Source organism: Hippocampus zosterae, chromosome 5 (assembly GCF_025434085.1).
Source record: "Hippocampus zosterae strain Florida chromosome 5, ASM2543408v3, whole genome shotgun sequence".
Taxonomy (NCBI): domain Eukaryota; kingdom Metazoa; phylum Chordata; class Actinopteri; order Syngnathiformes; family Syngnathidae; genus Hippocampus; species Hippocampus zosterae.
In genome coordinates, this window is record NC_067455.1 from 6,984,364 (window position 1) to 7,003,709 (window position 19,346).

A 19,346-nucleotide genomic window follows, 5' to 3' on the forward strand; every position below is an offset into this window, starting at 1 on the left:
ATCAGTCGACCAACCTATTTATAGTGTGACAAGTCGTCGCTTTGCTGTTTGGTGACATGGTGTGTACCACACGAAATGTGGACCAGAGGAAGCGAATGAGAGAGTTGTCTCAAGACATTAGAAAGAAAATTATAGGCAAGAATGTTAAAGCTAAAGGCTATTAAAAACCGTCTCAAAGCAGCTTGATGTGGATGTACAGCAGCTCCTTGCGCGTGTTCTCATTTTGTATTTGTGTGGCCACTGTGGCTCTCCCCACATGTGAGAGCATGACAGTGCACTAACTGCTCCATTTTTCTTTTTCACTTCACTCAAGCAGAGGCATATTTGAAGCTTGTTTGGAACTCATATTTTGGCTGACAAAACAACCGAGTGACAACTCTTAAATTGGGGCACTCTTAACCCTGGAGGACCTACGGGGTCAAATTTGGCCCCTATAAATTCTGCTACTCAAACGCTACCCTTAAATCCCAAAGGGTCAAATTAGAATTAAAGCATTGAATATTTGAAAAAACATTGAATATATAGCAGTCATTTAAAGTATAATTCATCATTTTCCAAAGAAGAAAAGGGTTCTTGGGTTCTCCAGGGTTACATCAAAGGACCACTGTCCCTTTCAGGGTGTGTACCTTACTTGAGTGCAGGAGTTCAATCAATACCTGTGCTTTGAACACAATCTTTTCTGACACAGATATCTTGACTGTCAACCTAACAACAGAGTGCTACTGAGCAGCGATTTAGATTTTGGCTTCTTATGATCACAAAAAAAAATGAATGTGCCAAATAGTGCCGTGATTGTTTGCAATTTCCTACGTTGTGAAAGCACCCTGAATGCACAGTGTTGCTGGCATCTAGTGATGAATGCCCGACCTGCGTGTGTTTTAAGCTTTTTTTAATGACAGCCCACTTGGAGTTTACTGTAGAACTAAACACACAACAGAAATAATTATATGCATGGTACGTTTTAAAAACACAACATTTTGGCAACAGCTAATGCTAATGCTAGCAGTTAATCTTAGCTCATAGAAAGTTAGCATGAAGTTTGGAGAGACATAATCCAAATTATACATAGACAAGGCAGACAGGCAATAATATGACAATGCGAACACACGTGTATTTTTCCTGATCTGAATGAATTTGAATCTGAATCCAATGAATAACCTTGCCCGTGACATCTTTATTTATGTAGGGATTTCACAACAGCTTTTGCTGGATGGATACATAATCATGTTTATTAAACGTGATTTAAATATCAATCAAAATTGTCGGAATTAATTTTTACATAATCACCGAGCCCTGCTACAGAAAGCAAGAACCATTGCCACTCCAGCCGGTAACGTTCCGAGAACGACGCGTTCGTGGTGGATTTGGTATGGCGGAATGTGTCTTCCTCCTGTATTGTCTTTATTTGTGTGTGCGTGTGTATGTGTACTGTAAATAGCGCGAAGGCCGCAGGCAAATTGGAGCTGTCCGCACAGCCGTGTCACCCTCACGTTGAGGCCGCAGCCTCCCGGAATAAAGCAGGAATGTGCTGATGAGAAGCAAACCACACGTTGGAAGTATTTTGGGATGCAGCCGACGCGCTCGCTCCACAAGAGTGTCGCCGGGATGACAAACCCAAACTGTCCAACCCAAGCGTTCTTCCAGCTGTTGTTGACGCACCCAAACCCTTCTGTTTATTTTTATTTTGCACATTTTTTGAGTGCAATCAAGCGGAACCCGCGTTGTCTGTCTTTTCGGACAACGCAACTGCAAAAATGTCCCGACTCAAACATTCCATGAATGATGTTCTTCATCTCTAGCATCAGGGAAGGGGAAAAAAAAGAAACAGCGCACCATTTTTTGACTGCGCTCTGTCCCGCCCACTCTTGATTTTTGACAGATAATGGTAACATGGCGCTTTATATTGTAAGTCTGAATAAAAGAGCTAAATTGACGGTTTTTAGTTTAACAATGGAATCGCAATACACACTTTCAGATTTAGCCTTCGATTATGTTTTGTGCATTTTAGTCATAAAGACAATATTCGTTTTAAATAATTAAATTATTTAAAAGACAGCATCAGAAGCTGAAGAGCACAACCTTTTTGATGATTGCTTTTATCATAGTTTTTAGGGATTAAAACTTTAGACCAGTTTCATTTGACCCACAAAGGGATGATTTAAATTGATATTAAAATAGAAGATTCCATTATAAAACTGTCACAAATGGAAGGTTTTGTGAGGTGTGGTGAACTCAAGAGCAACGACTGACAAAAAACAAAGATTCAATAACCAATACGAAATGAGCAGAGTCCCCCCACAAACAATATTCACAATAACAAACAAACACTCCGAAGTGACTCACCACGACTGGGAAAATTCCATGACTCTGGGGCATTACAGCTGTAATGTAACACCAATGGAAACATTGAACCGACCCAGACAGACAGTAGACAACTAAAACATATCTGACATAACAAAAGCACTTGTATTTGTCATTGTGAAATTGTATTCACTTTCCATTTTGTTGTGTGTATGTGTGTGAGTGTGAGTGTGTGTGCGCGTGCGCGACTTTCACCTTCATATGGAGCAACAGCTCCTAAAAGCGGCCCCCTTTTCTTGTTATAAGACTGAGGTCCATGCGCACACACACACACACACACACACACACACACACACACACACATTCCCACCAAAATTGTTAGACAGCGTTGAAGAGGGGGGGATGCCAAAAAGTCTCTGGCCTTAGAAAAACACCTGCCCAATTAAGAGCGAAGCATATCCCATTTCAAACAAGTGTGTGTGTGTGTGTGTGTGTGTGTGTGTGTGAGAGAGAGAGAGAGAGTCCCACATGCTGCGCTCTCACCAAACTGAACAAGAGTGGCTTTAAACAGGCCAGGATAAATATTAGAGGGTTTAGACTAATCTACACACACACACACAACCAAAGGGGGTGGGGGACACTCACATTCTCAGACAACTTAAGGTCGACATGATAGCAGACGCACATGCAGTCTGCAGTCTCCTCTACGTGCATTGACAGCACACACACACACACGCATGGAAAGGGGACACAAAGGCAACATGTGTGCCGTGGATGTTAACGGAAAGCAGCGTGAAACTGGGAATGATCGTCACGGATGAGAGGAAATGAGGAGTGAGCCAGGAGCCATAAGGGTGGGGGAGAGGAAGGGGGGTGCAAGGAGGAGAGGATGGAGAAGGGGAAAGCAGGGTGGGGTGAACTAGAGGAGCTCATGGTGGACAACGCAGGGAGGGAGGAGGAGGTGCAGGGGGGGTGGAGATGAGGAGGACGATGATGAACAGTCGGAGACAGGGAGGAGGGATTGACAGCAGACAAGGCGTCCAATTCATCCATCTCAGGAGCTCCTTAAATCCCTCAGTGATCCCCGGATTCCCATTGGGGATTTGCTCTCTCACACATCCACGCAGCCACACACACATCCACACTCATGTTATTCGATGGTGTTTCTTTTTCTTCTGTGATCAATCATCTGACAAGCTTCATTCTTAAGTTGTTTCCCCCACCACTTATTCTCAACGTTCACCAGGACAACGTATAACTGTTAAGAGGATATATGCATATTTAAACAACCAGTTCTGAGCAAGGTTGTTTCAAGCAACGTCATTTCATTAGCAGAGAGGTGAAAAAACTCAAAACAACGCAGAAAATAAAAATTAGGCCAAATGATGATAAAACAATGCTCTGTCTATAATTCATATCTTTATTGCTGTAAGTGTTAAGGGATGGGAAAAAAATGTTGTTGTCATGTCATGTTCATTTTATTTTTTGAACTAATCAGCTGCCTATTCTGAATTTCGTTCTGCCAAGTATCAGAATACATCAAAATTAGTCATAAAACTGATAATAACTTCTGCTGTTCAGGCGGCGTGGAGCCCATCGCAGAGCTGGCGGGAGATGAGACGGAAGAGCCTCAGGACGCCACCAAGTTCATCAAGAAGAAACAACCTTCAAAAAAAGCCAAGAAAGGTACTCCACACTTCACCCCCCTTCCTTCTCCTCTTCTTCCCCCCTCCTCTTCCTCAGGATGATAATTGGCAGCTTGTCATTGAGAGCAGCACACTTTCATCCAAACGCATCACCAATTATGACAATAGGAAATAGATCAAGGAGATGTGTGCACACATGCATGTGTACACACACACACACACTCTCTCATATCAACATTGAAATGCACCAAGGTTGGTTTCTTGCCTACAGCAGGAAGGTTACTTTCTCTTTGATGGGATCTACCTTAGTTAGCTTATCATGTGTGCACGCGCGTGTGTGTTGAGTGGTAATCCTCCCCGGCATCATCAATAATGAGAAAATGTGTGTGGCACACACACGGAAACGCATCTGTGGAAACTGTGACGGCAGATCACTTCGGGAGCTGATCCGACTCTTCTTCTTGGTGTCAATTACGCCGCATCTTCCAAGTGGACCTCAGTGCTGCCGCCATGTTGTGGCACATTGCGGTACTGCATTTATGGCACACAATGCTCAATTCCGAGTGAAAGAATGTGAAAACACATCAAAACGACCGTTTGAAATTGTGCCATAGGACGGGGATTCACATTAGTGTCAAACACTTGATTTCACCACCACTCCCGTCTCCGCCATATTAAGCAGACATGGCCCGAGGCTCTGGCGTCCCTCTGTTCACCTCATTCGCCTTGATGAACAGCGTGTGTAGTTTCAGGACAGGAAGTGACTTTTGATTGACTTGAAAGGCATCAGAAGGTGTCTTGTGGGCGGGCCGTCACATAGGAACCACCTACACCATCCTTTCATATGTTCAGTCTTTTTAAGACAGACTTCAAAGACATCTTCCTTCCGATTCTGCAGCCCACCTGGGATTAAACACCATACCCACACACACACACAAACACACACACACACACACACACACACACACGAACATGCGTTAGTTCTCTATTTGAACCCTCACAATGCCGCTACTGTTTTATTTATTACTAATTGCTAACAGAAGGCCCATTTGTAATGTCTGCTAATTGCTAACAGTGTGCCTATCTATAGCATCTCTTAATGGCCAAGGGCACGTGGCAGCGTATTCAAACTCTGTGGAAACACAGCCGCGCATTCAGATTAGCCACAAACATGCGCTGTTAGCATCCAAGGCTGGCTAATGTTTATTTGGCGCACAGGATGGTACCTATTAGCAGGCAACATTAACAATTAGCTGAAAGTGTTAGCATGATGCTGGAATTCGTCCATCAGCTGCGTCAAAGCTGTTACCTGAGTTTGACCAAGGTCACGACGGTTAACGGCAGTCATAGTAAGTGCGTGCATGTCTACACAAACAGCTTGAGGCATGGTGTCCTTGCCGATGTGAGCATTTTGACGAAAGAATGTTGTACAGGCAGCAGGGTGGACAAGTGGGTAAAGCACTTCTGCCTCTCAGCTCTCAGGTTCAGGGTTTGATTCTAATTTGTTCGAAACTGTGAATGTGAACGTCAGTGTTTTGTTTTTGTTTTTAAATATCTATGTGAGCTATGAAATTACATTTTGAGCAATTATTTGACTGGCGTCCAGTCATATTTTTTTGCCTGTATGTGCTCTGACATTTATTGGTAAGCGTTCTATTTTACATTGGAATATTTTTCTTTTCGATGCGCTCTTCTACTTGTAGTTTGTAATTATTTGAGTGTCATAAAACCAAGAACTGGTGTGCGGACGTGAAGGTATGGCGTCACGTATTACTTTTTCCACCAGTCAGCAGTAAATCTCTCGCCTCGCCATCGAGTAGAGGGCTGGCTTCTGGTAATTTGGTTGGGGGGTGAAATGTTTAAATTCTATGTTTTTAGCTTTAGTTGCACGTTGGAGCGCCACAGGAGTTCGTATTTTTGCCTCTCCGGGGGGGTTCCGTGGCCTTTAAATTGGTGCGTTGACTAAATTACAGCTGGTTTTCTGGAGCATGCGTCCCAACTCAAACATATTCAGTGCGTCGTTCTCAAAATAACTATATTCACGTTAGGCCGCTCTATCTCGCCCTCCGTGGGTGTCCTGAACCTCGCAAACCCAGAACGTACCCAACGTCCCCTGAGGAGTATTTGCTTGGTGGATAAATGTCCGACAAATGTCCTCATCGGCAGGAAACCAAGTGGTAATGTTTACTTTATGCTCTGATGCAATGCAAGGAAAACCAAATGTGGTCATTCAGTGAGGATTACGTGTCGTGCGTTGAGAGCAACGAGGTGGCTTTGCTTTTGATAAGTCGGATTCACTTCATGCTGACAACACTACAAAACACCAAATATAAGATAACAGAGCATCAGCATTAGGGTTTCATAATCCTTTAAGAAATCGATATTTGAACACAACAAGTGGAGCAACACACATAGCCAGATAATATAACAATGCTCATAGGCATATATTCTTTATCCTCTGTGAAGAACAACTATTAACGCGGCGTGCTGAGGAGCTGCGACATCCCCATGTACAGCATATCCATATTTTTGATTTACTGTCACAGGTTGCCAAAGCGCGCACACCAGAAGCAGCAGCATGTTCATCTGAATTGAAATGTTAAAACATGTGACAAAAAGCAAGTTCTTTCTTTGCGTACTATTTAACTGCGTCATTATTGAGTGCTATTTTTCTTACTCAGCAACGCATTAACAAACATTTTTATTGTTTTGTGACTCTGCATTAGATTGTTGTTTGTTCAGCTTTATTGAACACGTCTGCATTCTTGTTTTCTTTTTTTTCTTTACTGAAATTCCCTTGATAACGTCCTAGCACTATAAAACATTGAATGCGGGATTCGTACGAAATGATGTGTGTGTGTGTGTATGTGTGCGCGCGTGCGTGCGTGCGTGGTCACAGTAAACAAAGGATGAATTGGAGCTAATCAGTCTAATGTGGAACATTTTGCCGCTTATCCTACTTTTCCCCAAGGTTTTCACATATCGGCTGGTAAAGAGTGTTTTAAGAGTCGCGACATTGCCATGCGTGAACCAAAGAAGCGCCGGCGCGCTGTGTTGACAGAGCGCTGACGGGCTTTAATGCGAGCATAATGTTGCGCTAATGTCGCTGCCGCCGCATTATCTGATTGGCTATTTTTGTGCCACATCAAATGCTGCCGGCTATTATGTAAACATGTTCCACATATTTGTTGTCATTGTCACCAGTGGAAAGTTCAATGTGCTTCTAAGCCCCCTACGACAGCCGCTAGCTCCCGTCACTGACCTTCATGAACCTTTGCAAGCGTGTCTTTAATCTGACTTTGATGGCGGATAGACACCGAGATCCGATCGCACTTGAAACTTACCTGAACCTTAACGTAAATCATAGCTTGTCATTTTGTCGGCAGACAAAAACAGTGCAAGTTTCAAATATTGATGGACAGAACGAGTATTTCTTGACGTGAAAAACATGGGAAAAGACGAAGGAAGAAAACGAAAAGCTTGCTGGACATGGAAGAATGTGGGACATGGTTAATATTTGGAAGGATGTAATGGTAATATGGGAAATATGTAGAAGGACGGGATTTGTCATGGACGAACATGGGGAAGATTATTGACGACTTTGGTTAAATTAGATTTCTCCCCATTCCTGTCAGCCATCGACCAATCGGCTTTTTGACCATTGGTGTTTTGTCCAGGTGTGCCTCGTTGTCTCGCCAACTTGTGGGAGCGACGTAGATAAAATATCAAGAAAGAGGTGAGGAAAGATGTATGTCACCATGTGAAAAGCTTTGCAAGAAATGAAAGACACAGGAAAGCCAGGGATAAATATGGCAAAGACATGCCGATACGTACGGGAAAACATGGAGGGGAAAAAAAAAAACGATGGGAAAGTCAAAGTCATGGAAGAGCAGCCAAAGTCACGGGAAAATGAAACTGGCCTCGCGACTGTCGTAAGAGAGATGAGCCTCGCGGACAAAGCGGCCATCCTTTTCAGAGAAGGCGAGAAGGCTCATGTATAGCCTACGACACGTAACGCATAACACGTGTGGCGGGGTCGCGTCGAGTCAGCTTGTCGCTCCTCGGGGAACTGCCATCGGCGCTGAATGGCCTCCCTGTGGGATGGCGGTGGAGGAAGTTGAACTTCCAGAGTGGAGGAGGCTCAACTTCACACTGCGCTGCTGCTTTTCACATCACAAAGCACAACAAAGCCGAGATGTATCGTACCCTTTGCGACGGAACACTCCACGTGACGCGACTTGACGTGACATTGCAGCCAGTAATTTCGTCGTCGTGTCACTCCAGCTTGACGTTCGGCTGCGATTACTACCAATTACATTACCACGTGCTACATGTGATTTGACAATAAAGTTGTACTTGACTTGGCATTGCTTTACTTAAGTATTACATCATACAGTGGTACCTCTACTCACGAAGGTGCCTTCATACGAAATTTTCAAGTTACAAAACGCCTCAACAGGAAAATATTGCCTCTTGTTACGAAAGAAATTTCAAGATACGAAAGGTGAAAAAATACAGTATGGGATGCGACTCGCAGTTCCGAGTTTCCTGAATGCAACACTTCTAGCTGCTCTGCCATTGGCTATTACCTAGCACAGTGGTACTTAACCTTATTAGAGGTACCGAACCCAACCATAATTACTATATATATATTCAGTATATTTTTTTGTCTGACCGCATGTTTCATTACAGTCAACTTGACATTGCTTTGCTTTTACTTCAGATTACTTTAGTTTGGGTTTTTTATTACTTTTTATTACATTACATTGCAGCCCACTGTTGGCCACTCATTTCCTGTCTGTCACTTGATTCTTACATAAACATTGCCATTGTTCCACATTACAATCCCTTGTATTCCGGCCTTTATCCTTCTGTTACTTTGTATTATTATGATGACAGATGACATTTCTTCAAAATGACTCCATATCACATGACACTGCAGTCTATCGAATGCTTCATTTTCACACATGATTATCACTGCCCTGCATATGATTTTGTATCCTATTACATTTTTCATTCACATACTTTATCACGTTACTCTTACTTCATAATGCATCACTCTGATTATAAACACATCTTTCACAACTGCGATCGTATACTTTATACATACGTTTGAGCTTAACCCTATTCGGTACTCGTGCTTGTGTTGCACTGCAATTGTGATGACTACATTACTTCCCTCGAAGCACACAGTTGTGAGGATCACTTCGAGTCACAAATGTTCCTTTATGTCGTTCCAGGTTGGCCACTAAACTTTAATATGCAATGGCGGTTAACTATAAGTTATATTTATACACGTGGTGGATATAAGAAAGCTATCTGCCAAGAAAGTGGCCTTTTAAATACAGACCCCCTTTGTCTGCACATTTCTCTCCCCCAAAACTTATCTCCACCAGTCCCACAGACAGCTTGTGCTTTTTTTTTTCCGCCTCCATGGGGCACCCACCGGCACATTATGTTATTAGTTATAATTTCTTCTTCAACTGTTTGATCCCTAAAATGCCTCAAAAATGTGCAACAAATGGAATTTTTTTCCCCCTCCCTCCCATTTATCTGCTCATATTTAACTCATTTTACATCCATTATCAAAACATTCATTTTCTCAACGGATGCATTCATAAACCGTCTGTGCGTGCGTGTGCGTAAAGTTTATCAAAGGAGACGTGTCAATTAGCTGGGGGGTACATAAGGCAGAGCCAGAGTTCATAGTTCAAGCCGGGGGTTATTCGTCAGCTGTCACTAACTATAAAAACTTACTGTGTTCCCCCACGCGCACGCACGCACGCACACGCAGTCTTCATGTGTGTCTAGCCTGACAAATGTGCATTTTTCCCGCTATATAAACACCAATGATTCACTGTGACCTTAAAGACACGCTTACACATATATATACATACATTCTGACATCTATTTTTATATGCTTGAAAAATAATGAGTGCGTGCCTTGTAAAATCAACAAGATCATAAAAAAATGTTTTGCGGGTCAGCTTTGAAGGACAAACAAAAAAACACTCTCGGGACCACGGGCGGCATGCGTGTATGTATAATGTTACACTCGGCATCGCGTATTATGAAACGCAACACGCAGCAGACATGTTCTGTCCTCACCCCGCATGTAAACTTGCATTTGTGTGGTTTCAATAGACGGATCATGAACATGTTTAACAGTTTTTGTGTTTGGGTGAACTAATGGACTCGGTGTTATTCAACATGTCAAATAAAATCAACTCGCATTGGACATCTGAAAATACGTACAAACGTATACATATACTCGCTTCCGTGTACAGATGGATTATTCCGGAATTTCCCATTGGGGTTTTGCAGTTCAGGTGGTTTTACATGAAGCCGTTTAAACCTTTATTCCAATATCCTTGATAACCATCTGAAAAGGAAACTGCGGTGCGGTCGCTTGAGAAGAGCTTCTCTCGCTGAACCTTTCCCGATTATTTCAAGCCAAACAAAAGGAGCCCGCGAGTCCCTTTTTATAGAAGCAATCCAACGTTTGCGCTGCACGCAGATGTGAATTGGAGCGCTTCCTCGACGTGATCGGTGGCGTTTCTCTCTCGGCTTTGGCGTTCGCTCAACACAGAGAACAAAGTACAACCGCAGGCGCAAAGATTTAACAACCACCACAGACGTCGTCTTGCTCCCGTATATGTGTGTGTTTAAGTGATTATGTGGGGCCTGCGTCGGAGGTGTGTTCTTGTGTGTAAATTTGTGGGTGTTGTCTTTTTGTGCCTTTGTGTGTGCGTGTGTGTGTGTGTGTGTGTTGTGTGTGTGTGCACGTGTGTGTGTGCTTGAATTTGTGAATGTCAGTGTTAGTGCCTGTGGATGTGGGTGTGTGTGTTCGGGTGGGTGGCTGGGTGGGTGTGTGGGTTGGTGTGTGTGTGGGGGGGGGGGGTGGGGTGCACGCGCATGTTCACAGAGGACATGATTAGTTCCCTTCATTAGGCTAAGGGACCGGGCTCTGCTCCATGGCAAATATTGAACCATGGAAATGAGTCTCTCTCTCTCACACACACACACACACACACGCGCACACACACACGCGCACACACACACATTTTGAGGAGACACACTTGAAACACTCGTTTAATGAACTCGCTGTCCCGGCAGGACATTCCCCATTTATTCAGCAAATGAGTGAAGACACACACACACAAATGACCTGCCCCATGCACACACTTTACATCAACTTCACACACACACACAAACACACAGACACACACACACACACACACACACAATGATGCCAAAGTAAACGGGGGCACAAGTTGCGGCTGTACGGCAGCTTTAATTATTTCCAGCGACTAATGAGAGTCGATCAGTTCCAGACAGACGCGCTCACCCCGGCTGAGGCGCATCGCCGCTTCCGTTCACAAACACCCACGCGACCACCGCAGACGCCACCGCCGCATATTTAGCAGCGGCCCGCCAGAAGGCCTCCCGTAGCCAAAGCAGCCATCTGTACTAATAATGTTCATGCTATTTGTGTTAGCATTGCTACTTTGCCTGCCGCCTTGATAGGACATTCCGGACGCTAACCACTACAGCCGTTCCTTGCAATTTCTGTCCTCCTTGTCCTCATTCGGTCAAGGGTGAGCCGGAGCCGCAAGCGGCTGACTTTTGGCGAGAAAATCGGAGCGCCTCCTGGACTGGCCACCCTTCAATGGAAGAGCCCTTAGACAAACATCCCTGCGTATGAACAATATATCGTTTGATGCTAAAGCGTGTACAAATATGTTTTGAGGAAAGTTCAAAGCCATTTTGTTTACCAGCCTGTCGGATCCGCTGTTTTGGGAAGCGACGCTATCTCCAGGGCGTGATTACATGCTTGAAAAACACACAATTGTGTGTGTGTGTTTAAGAGTCAAGTCAAGTCAAGTCAAGTCAACAGTATTTATAGAGCACTTTCAAACAGCCATCGCTGCATACAAAGTGCTGTACATGGAGCGATTTAACATATACAATAAACAGTAAGACGAATCAGTAATAAGTAATAAGTAATAAGGCGGTAGAAAGCACCAAGCAGTAAAACCAATAGCAAATCTAAGTCATGCTGAGTCAAACGCCAAAGAATACAAGTGAGTTTTGAGGAGGGATTTAAAGATGGGCAGCGAGGAGGCTTGCCGAATGTTCAGTGGGAGGTCATTCCAGAGAGATGGACCAGCAACAGAAAAGGCTCGATCCCCTCTGAGCCTCAGTTTAGTTCTTGGTACGTCTAGCAAAGACTGGTCCACAGACCTGAGGCGCCGGGCAGGGGTGTAGAGGCGTATGAGAAGCAACATGGTCACATTGTGGCAGTCGCACTCTGTTCGCTGGTCAGCAAAAGAATGCAAAAATACACACTTGTGCGCCCTCGTTTGCATGTGCTTACGTTCACAACACAACCGCACACGCCGCGCGCATGCAAAAATGCACACAATCTTTTCCCCCGTCGCCCACACACTCATGTGCACGTCAAGGTTGTTCAAGTTCACGAAATCACCGAAACAGAAAGAAAATAACATAAAAGAACAAACAAAAATAACTGATGCTACATCTTATAACGCTAACTGCAGCAAAATCAGCCTTTGTTTTCGTTCTAATAATAATTTTTAAAAATCTAACAAAAGCATTTCTAAAAACTAACAGTCTTGCTCGTAAAACAAATTACAACTCGCCGAATTTAATACGGGCGTCACAATGCTTTACTGGTTAGCACATCCGCCTCACAGTGCAGAGGTACCGGTTTCCATCCTAGCTCCGGCCTTTCTGTGTGGAGTTTGCATGTTCTCCCCGTGCCACCATGGGTTTTCACCGGGTACTCCGGTTTCCTCCCACATTTCAAAAATATGCACGGCAGGTTAGCGGAACACTCTAAATCGTCCCTTGTAGTGTGAGCGCAGACGGTTGTTAATCTACGCATGCCCTGTGATTGGCTGGCAACTGGTTCAGGGTGTACCCCGCCTAAAGACAGCTGGGATAGGCACCAGCACGCCCCGCGACCCTTGTGAGGATAAGCAGATCAGAAAATGGATGGATGGATGAATTTAGTACACCTGTCAAAACTAATGTCACCATAGCGCGCACACATTCACAGTGTGCATACATACACACCAACAAATACACGCACACATATATATACAGTATACACATTCACATACATGTGCTAACAAATATACATGCGCACATACATGTTCACTTACACATTCGCATGCTAGGACAAATATACACACGCAAGCACAAGCAGCATGCCGCGATGTGCTGCGCTGGCCCTTTAGTGCAGGATGAGGGTTTAATGCAGACAAAACGGCAGACCACGCCCACAGGAAGTTGACGCGGAGGCAGCTGCCAAATGATGCTTTGCACACAGTTCGTGTCAGGCTAATGTGTTTGCGCTTCAACTCATCTGAAAACACACGCTCGCACACCCTTGTGTTGTCTACAACAATGGCCTGGGATTTAGAAAAGTCAATTACAAGCTTATGTATTTCCAAGCTATTTTTTGTAAAAGTGCCCTCTAACACACCTACGGTGGCATGTTTATCGCCTGGAAGGAAGTCTGAAAGTGACCGTCTGTTTTTAGAGAAGCACCAGGTTTGCTGCACGTGCATGTTTGTACACTTGTGTGTCTGTGTGCTGACGGCCATTTAGTGGACAAAAGTGTGGTGAAAGTGCTGTAAAAACTTGCCGCCGTAGCATTTATCTGCTGAGATTTACGACTGGGGTGAATCATCATGGCTGCCGTCCCGAAGCGCGTCTTTGTCAAGGACAGTATGTTCATGTATCCCACACTTTGTGTGCCAATCATGTGTATTGTGAACCACCGTAATTTTAAGCGTCATTAATTTTTTTGTGGTACACACTCGAGTCCGAATTTTCAGTTGTTTACATTGTCCCACAACATGCTAAATAAAGGGCAAAAAGAGTCGGAGAAGGTCCCCAACTAAACCAGTGAGCCTATACCAGTGAGCATTGTTGTATGCTCTGTTTATATGTTGCTGCTCTACGTGTGCTAAGGTGGCAATAGTATGAATATTTTTAATACCCTAACATTTATTATAATAACATAACTTTCATTCAAATGTCTTTGGTGTCTCACATTATATTAAGCTGGTGGACTTAAGTTAGATGTTTATTTGTTGTTCTTTTTTGGGGGTTTTTTAACTTGCTGGTGCTGAAATATACATATTTATTTGTCGGACTATGAAAGCGAGTCTTTCAGTTTCTTCACAATGGTCTTAAAGAGAATGTGAAATATTTGCACAGTGCTGCTAGTAGTTCGATCGCGCCTACCTGAGGGTAGGAGTTGAAAGAGGTGGAGACCAGAATGTGGGTGGTGCAGGAGAATTTTCCCTGCACTTGTCTTGGTTTTTGCAGCGTGCAAATCCTAAAGAGTGAGCGGGGGAGGGGGTTGCGGGTTTACCACTGATGTTCTACAGCAGTCCTAATTGTCTGTTGTAGTTGGAGTTTATCTTTTTTGTGGTGGTACCAAACCAGACTGTGATGGAAGAACACAGGACTGGTTCAAAGACTGATGTGTAGAACAGACTCAACGGCTCCTGTGGCAATCAGGAGCCTCAGGAAGTACATTATCTCCTGGGGCCTTTTTTTAGGATGGAGTTGATGTTGCTCTCCCACTCCAGGTCCTGAGAGGCTATAATTCCCAAGTTTCGTCCATTGACACAGAGCAGTTGGACAATGTGAGGGGCAGCTGTGGCTCAAGGATGCTTCCTGAGGTCCACAATCATCGCTACAGTCTTGAACCTAGAGGGTTTTGTTGGCCGCACCAGAGCGCCAGCTGTTCCACTTCCTGTCGGTATGCATACTTGTCACCGTCTTTGATGAGGCCGATGAATGTGGTGTCGTCTGCAAACGTCAGGAGTTTGACAGCTGCCTTGAGGTGTAGTCGGCGGTGTCGAGGGAGAAGAGCGGCAGAGAAGAGGACGCATCCCTGTGGGACCCCACTTTGGCTTATTGAGAGTAATATCAGCATTTTTGTCTCAGTTGCCCATCCTAGTAATCAATATCTTAAGTACATGTTACAAACAGTGACCACGTTTATTTATAAATGTGCATCCCCAAAGCCAAAATGTTTGTTTGGAATGCGGCCTTGGCCACGTTTCGTGATGACTCGTTGCAGACTTCGTATTGCCGTGTCGCTTTCACACTACAGTGGAAGTGGTGCAGACGGACTCTGTTCAAATCACTGAGTCTAGATAGGCGAACTATAATTACCCCGCGTTTGTGGGGTTTTTTTTGGTCAAATCGCTCCACTGACTTCACATTCCTGCATTTAGTGTGTTCTTACAGCCCCATAATGCTGGCGCTACTTAAAACACATGCACACACAAACACAGACATCCAGTGGTGATACACACTCGATGTGGTTAAAATACGTACTCTCTGTATTTAGGTAGAAGCACAGATACGTGTGTAAAAATAGAACTACTGATTCAGCTTCTGTCCAAAGGTTTTGATACACACCTGCGTGGGTTTTCTCCGGGTGCTCCGGTTTCCTCCCACGTTCCAAAAACATGCATGGCAGGCTGATTGGACGCTCTAAATTGTCCCGAGGTGTGAGTGTGAGCGTGGATGGTTGTTCGTCTCTGTGTGCCCTGCGATTGGCTGGCAACCGATTCAGGGTGTCCTCCGCCGACTGCCCGAAGGCGGCTGGGATAGGCTCCAGCACCCCCCGTGACCCTAGTGAGGATCAAGCGGTTCGGAAAATAGATGGCTGCATGGATGAACCCCGCTATTTGCAGGAAATAGAGACTGAGGCAGCCTGTGAAAATTCGTCAATAAAACCAACAAAATTAAAAAATGATTCCAAATATCGGGGGAACAAAATTGAAACGCACAATGAAAATAGTGTAATAGGTTTCTTCCTCTTTTGTTTAACTTACATCAAGCTTACACTGAGAAGCAAGAAAAGAAATCAAATGAGGTTTATTTGTGTATAAAGCCAAACCTCAACAGAAGTTGTCTCAGTGCACTGTATAATTTTCGACAATTTGGTTCACAGAGTTATGCTCGCTAATATATTAGGGCGTGAGGTGGGGGGGGGGGCACTTTACTTACTCGCGGTGGCTTAGCATCCCGTAAACGTCTGCATGATCCAAAACTCAGGAGATCCTGAAGACACTACGGAGGCTTTGCCCAACACGGGGTATTTCTAAGCCAATACGCACACATAAGGACAACAGCTCACATCACATAAGAATGTGATGCGACGAGATGGCTTTTACACCGGCTGGAGTAGCAAGGGAGATTGAGAATGATTATCCCTCGAAGCAACCGAGTGTCTTTCCGTGCAGCATTCCAAGTTAATACAACAGTGACATAATGACAGGTTGTAGCAAAATCTTATAGTAGCGGCGACAATTAATTTGGCTAGGCCCTCCACCAGTCAATGTATATTTGCTAAGCACTGCAGCTGTAACATCTTATTTGGCGGAGCCGATCAATAACGTAATTGATCGGTCGCTCAATTGACATAACGGCTGATCAAAAAAAAAATGTGCATAAAATGCAAAAATATCATCCGAATCCGATCCAAACGATCAGATCTTGCTTCTGCGAATCCATTGCAAAGTTTTTGGACCTGGTTACTTCCCACCACTGATCCACACAGGCGCACACATTCTTTGATAATTTTGAAAAAGCAGAAAGTCACAATGCGATGTTCACATGAAAGCCCAACTACGGTATTCTTGTTACGTGTGTGTGTGTGTGTGCGCACGTGTGTGTGGACAGACAGCAATTAAGTGGGAACATCCCAGTGGGATCAGTTCTGCCGACTCCATCAATCACACCGCAAACCGCTGGAATGTCTGCAGGGATGTGCTGGTGTGTGCGCCACACTCTCTCACTTTGTTGTGATCGCTCAGGAGAGTGGAAGTGTGCGTTTGATTTTGGAAGCGCGCAACCTGACGTCGACTGCTGCTTGCGCGTCAATGAGCTTTGAAGGGGGTGTTGTTGAAAATGAATGAAAACAAAGTGAAAGGCGCTTATAAATAAAATGTATTATTATTATTATTTTGTTTTGTGAAAAAAACAGGCTTTCTTTCACACAGCTTTTTTTTTCACTGCCGTGGCGCAGTTTTGTTTGAAAGGCTTTATTATATGGAAAAACGTTTGTGTCTTTGTTCGCCGATCCGGTGGGCCAGTGGTAAGCACGTCGACCTCACAGTGCAGAGGTACCGGGTTAAATTCCAGCTCCAGCCTCCCTGTGTGGAGTTTGCATGTTCTCCCCGGGCCTGCATGGGTTTTCTCCGGGTACTCCGGTTTCATCCCACGTTCCAAAAACATGCATGGCAGGCTATAGAAATTGTCCCGGGGTGTGAGGGTGAGCGTGGATTATTCGTCTCTGTGAGCCCTGCGATTGGCTGATTGGTCTCCCCCCGCCAACTGCCCGAAGACGGCTGGAATAGGCTCCAGCACCCCTCCCCCCCCCACCCCCACGACCCTTGTGAGGATAAGCGGATCGGAAAATTTATGGATGGTATAGTGAATTATCGACCTAAATTAATATGTAAATATGCTGATCATACAGTCACATTCTGTGTGAAATTCAGAGAGAAAGAAATACAGATTTTTGTCTGCCAACTGTAGGCCACTTTCATGTTCAATACTTCAAGTGAAAATGGCACAAAAGTTTCTCTGTGACGGTTGTGCCCCGCTCTCAATCCCGGTCAATTTATTTTGGGAGCCATGGATTTTTGTTTTAGAGCTCAAATACCCTACTTGTACTCATCGCAACACGCATATGCAACATTGCTTTCATTGTCCGCATGTGAATAGAAATGTGTGTGCGTGCTTGTGTGTGTGAAAGTGTGTGTATGCGTGTGTGTGTGTGCATATGTGTGTGTTAAGATGAGTGTGGGGATGTGAAGGGGTTAAAGCGGGGAAGTGCTGGAGCCAGCGAGATTGACCCAGACATGACCTGCCTATGAGAACATGGATACGCGCGTGTGCGTGCGCACACACACATACACATACACAATAAAAATGGCGAAAAGAACAATCGCATCATGACTCGTGTTTAATGTCTACAACTAGGTAATATTAACAATAGTCATATGAACTTAATTCAACACATTCAAGTGCCAGAATAAAGAACCATCCTTATTTTAACGCAAGGATTCAAGGATATGATGTTTTAAAACATGCCCCGCAAAAATTCGAAGGTTGCCAACAACGATTACTTCCTGGCATTTGGCCAATCAGATAGCACCGCATCACTGTTGTGGAAGCACATTAGCCGTGAAAAACACTGCAATGGGCCGGATTCAGAAGCGGCCATGTGTGTGTGTGTGTGTGTGTGTGTGTGTGTGTGTGTGTGTGTGTGTTTTTCTGGAAGTGGTAACGACTTGTGCTCGCCGACGCCGCTCTGAGAGTAACGCACTTAGCCATCATTAAGTCCTAAACGACGTCAGTCCAGTTCCAGTACGCCTCTGTTAGCTCGACTGCATGATTTAGTCCGTGGAAAAATTACTCAAAAATCTCACACCAGACGATAATCGCTGACAATTGTCATCAGAGAAATCCAAGAATCGAGCCTTTGCTGATTATGATGGGAAAGGGGGAAAGAAGTTTTTTAAATCGACCTAATTAGAGGTATGTGTGTTTTTGTCTTGAATGGAAGCAGATGACCAAAATGCTGCGCTAGCTCAACTTCCTGAATGGCTTTCATTATATTCAAAGTTAGAATCGGGGAGTCGGTCTGCGGCTCGGCCCAACTAAATGTTGACCACACACTTTATTAGTGGCCATCAAAAATATTGAATAGGTCTAACATTTACGATTTCAGGGCTCATGGAGGACAAACGACTCTTTATGGCCGCCATACATCAGGATAATTAGGATCACTTTTAGAGACAGCCCATAATCGAGCCTTAGCTGTCTTTGACCCAATGTTTAAAATGGATATTTTACTTTAATTGTAACTTCTCTACCCATGACACCACCCCCCTCAGTCCACCATCTCCACGGCAACCAATAACCGCTAATCTTGACTGTCCACCTCATAAAGATGTCACCAGGCTGCCTCATTAGGTTTTGTTTTGTTTTTGGGGGGGGGGGGGGTTGTACATCTGTACAACTCTCAGAACGACCACTTCTTTACACAGCTGCTGAGTGTTAACACACACATCTCCACAATCTTGGCGAACGCTCCAATTCATCAAGTTGATCTCAAGTCAGGTGGAGATGAGTTCACACGAGCCAAAGCACGGTGTGTACATGAAACAGACTCAAGCTGAGATCATCTAGCCTTTACGCCTTTCCTCTCTGTCCCTCAATAAATAACGCCCTCTCGCCCCCCCTCCCTCACACACACACACATGCTCACTTTTGGGTATGTGGAGGAGCGTCCGCCGAGGGCTGTAAAAAGCGGGAGATGAACGTGGCAATGAG

At 44.5% G+C, this 19,346-nt stretch overlaps 1 protein-coding gene across 3 annotated transcripts in view; it reads left to right on the plus strand.

Annotated features, from left to right (window-relative positions):
* Positions 1-19,346, plus strand: part of bbs9 (Bardet-Biedl syndrome 9) — an 87,346-nt gene that overhangs the window by 50,609 nt on the left and 17,391 nt on the right. For all 3 annotated transcript variants that reach the window (XM_052066470.1, XM_052066472.1, XM_052066471.1), the window contains one exon: positions 3,883-3,987. In XM_052066470.1, coding sequence (XP_051922430.1) covers positions 3,883-3,987 — 105 coding nt within the window. The remainder of the gene's footprint in view (positions 1-3,882; positions 3,988-19,346) is intronic.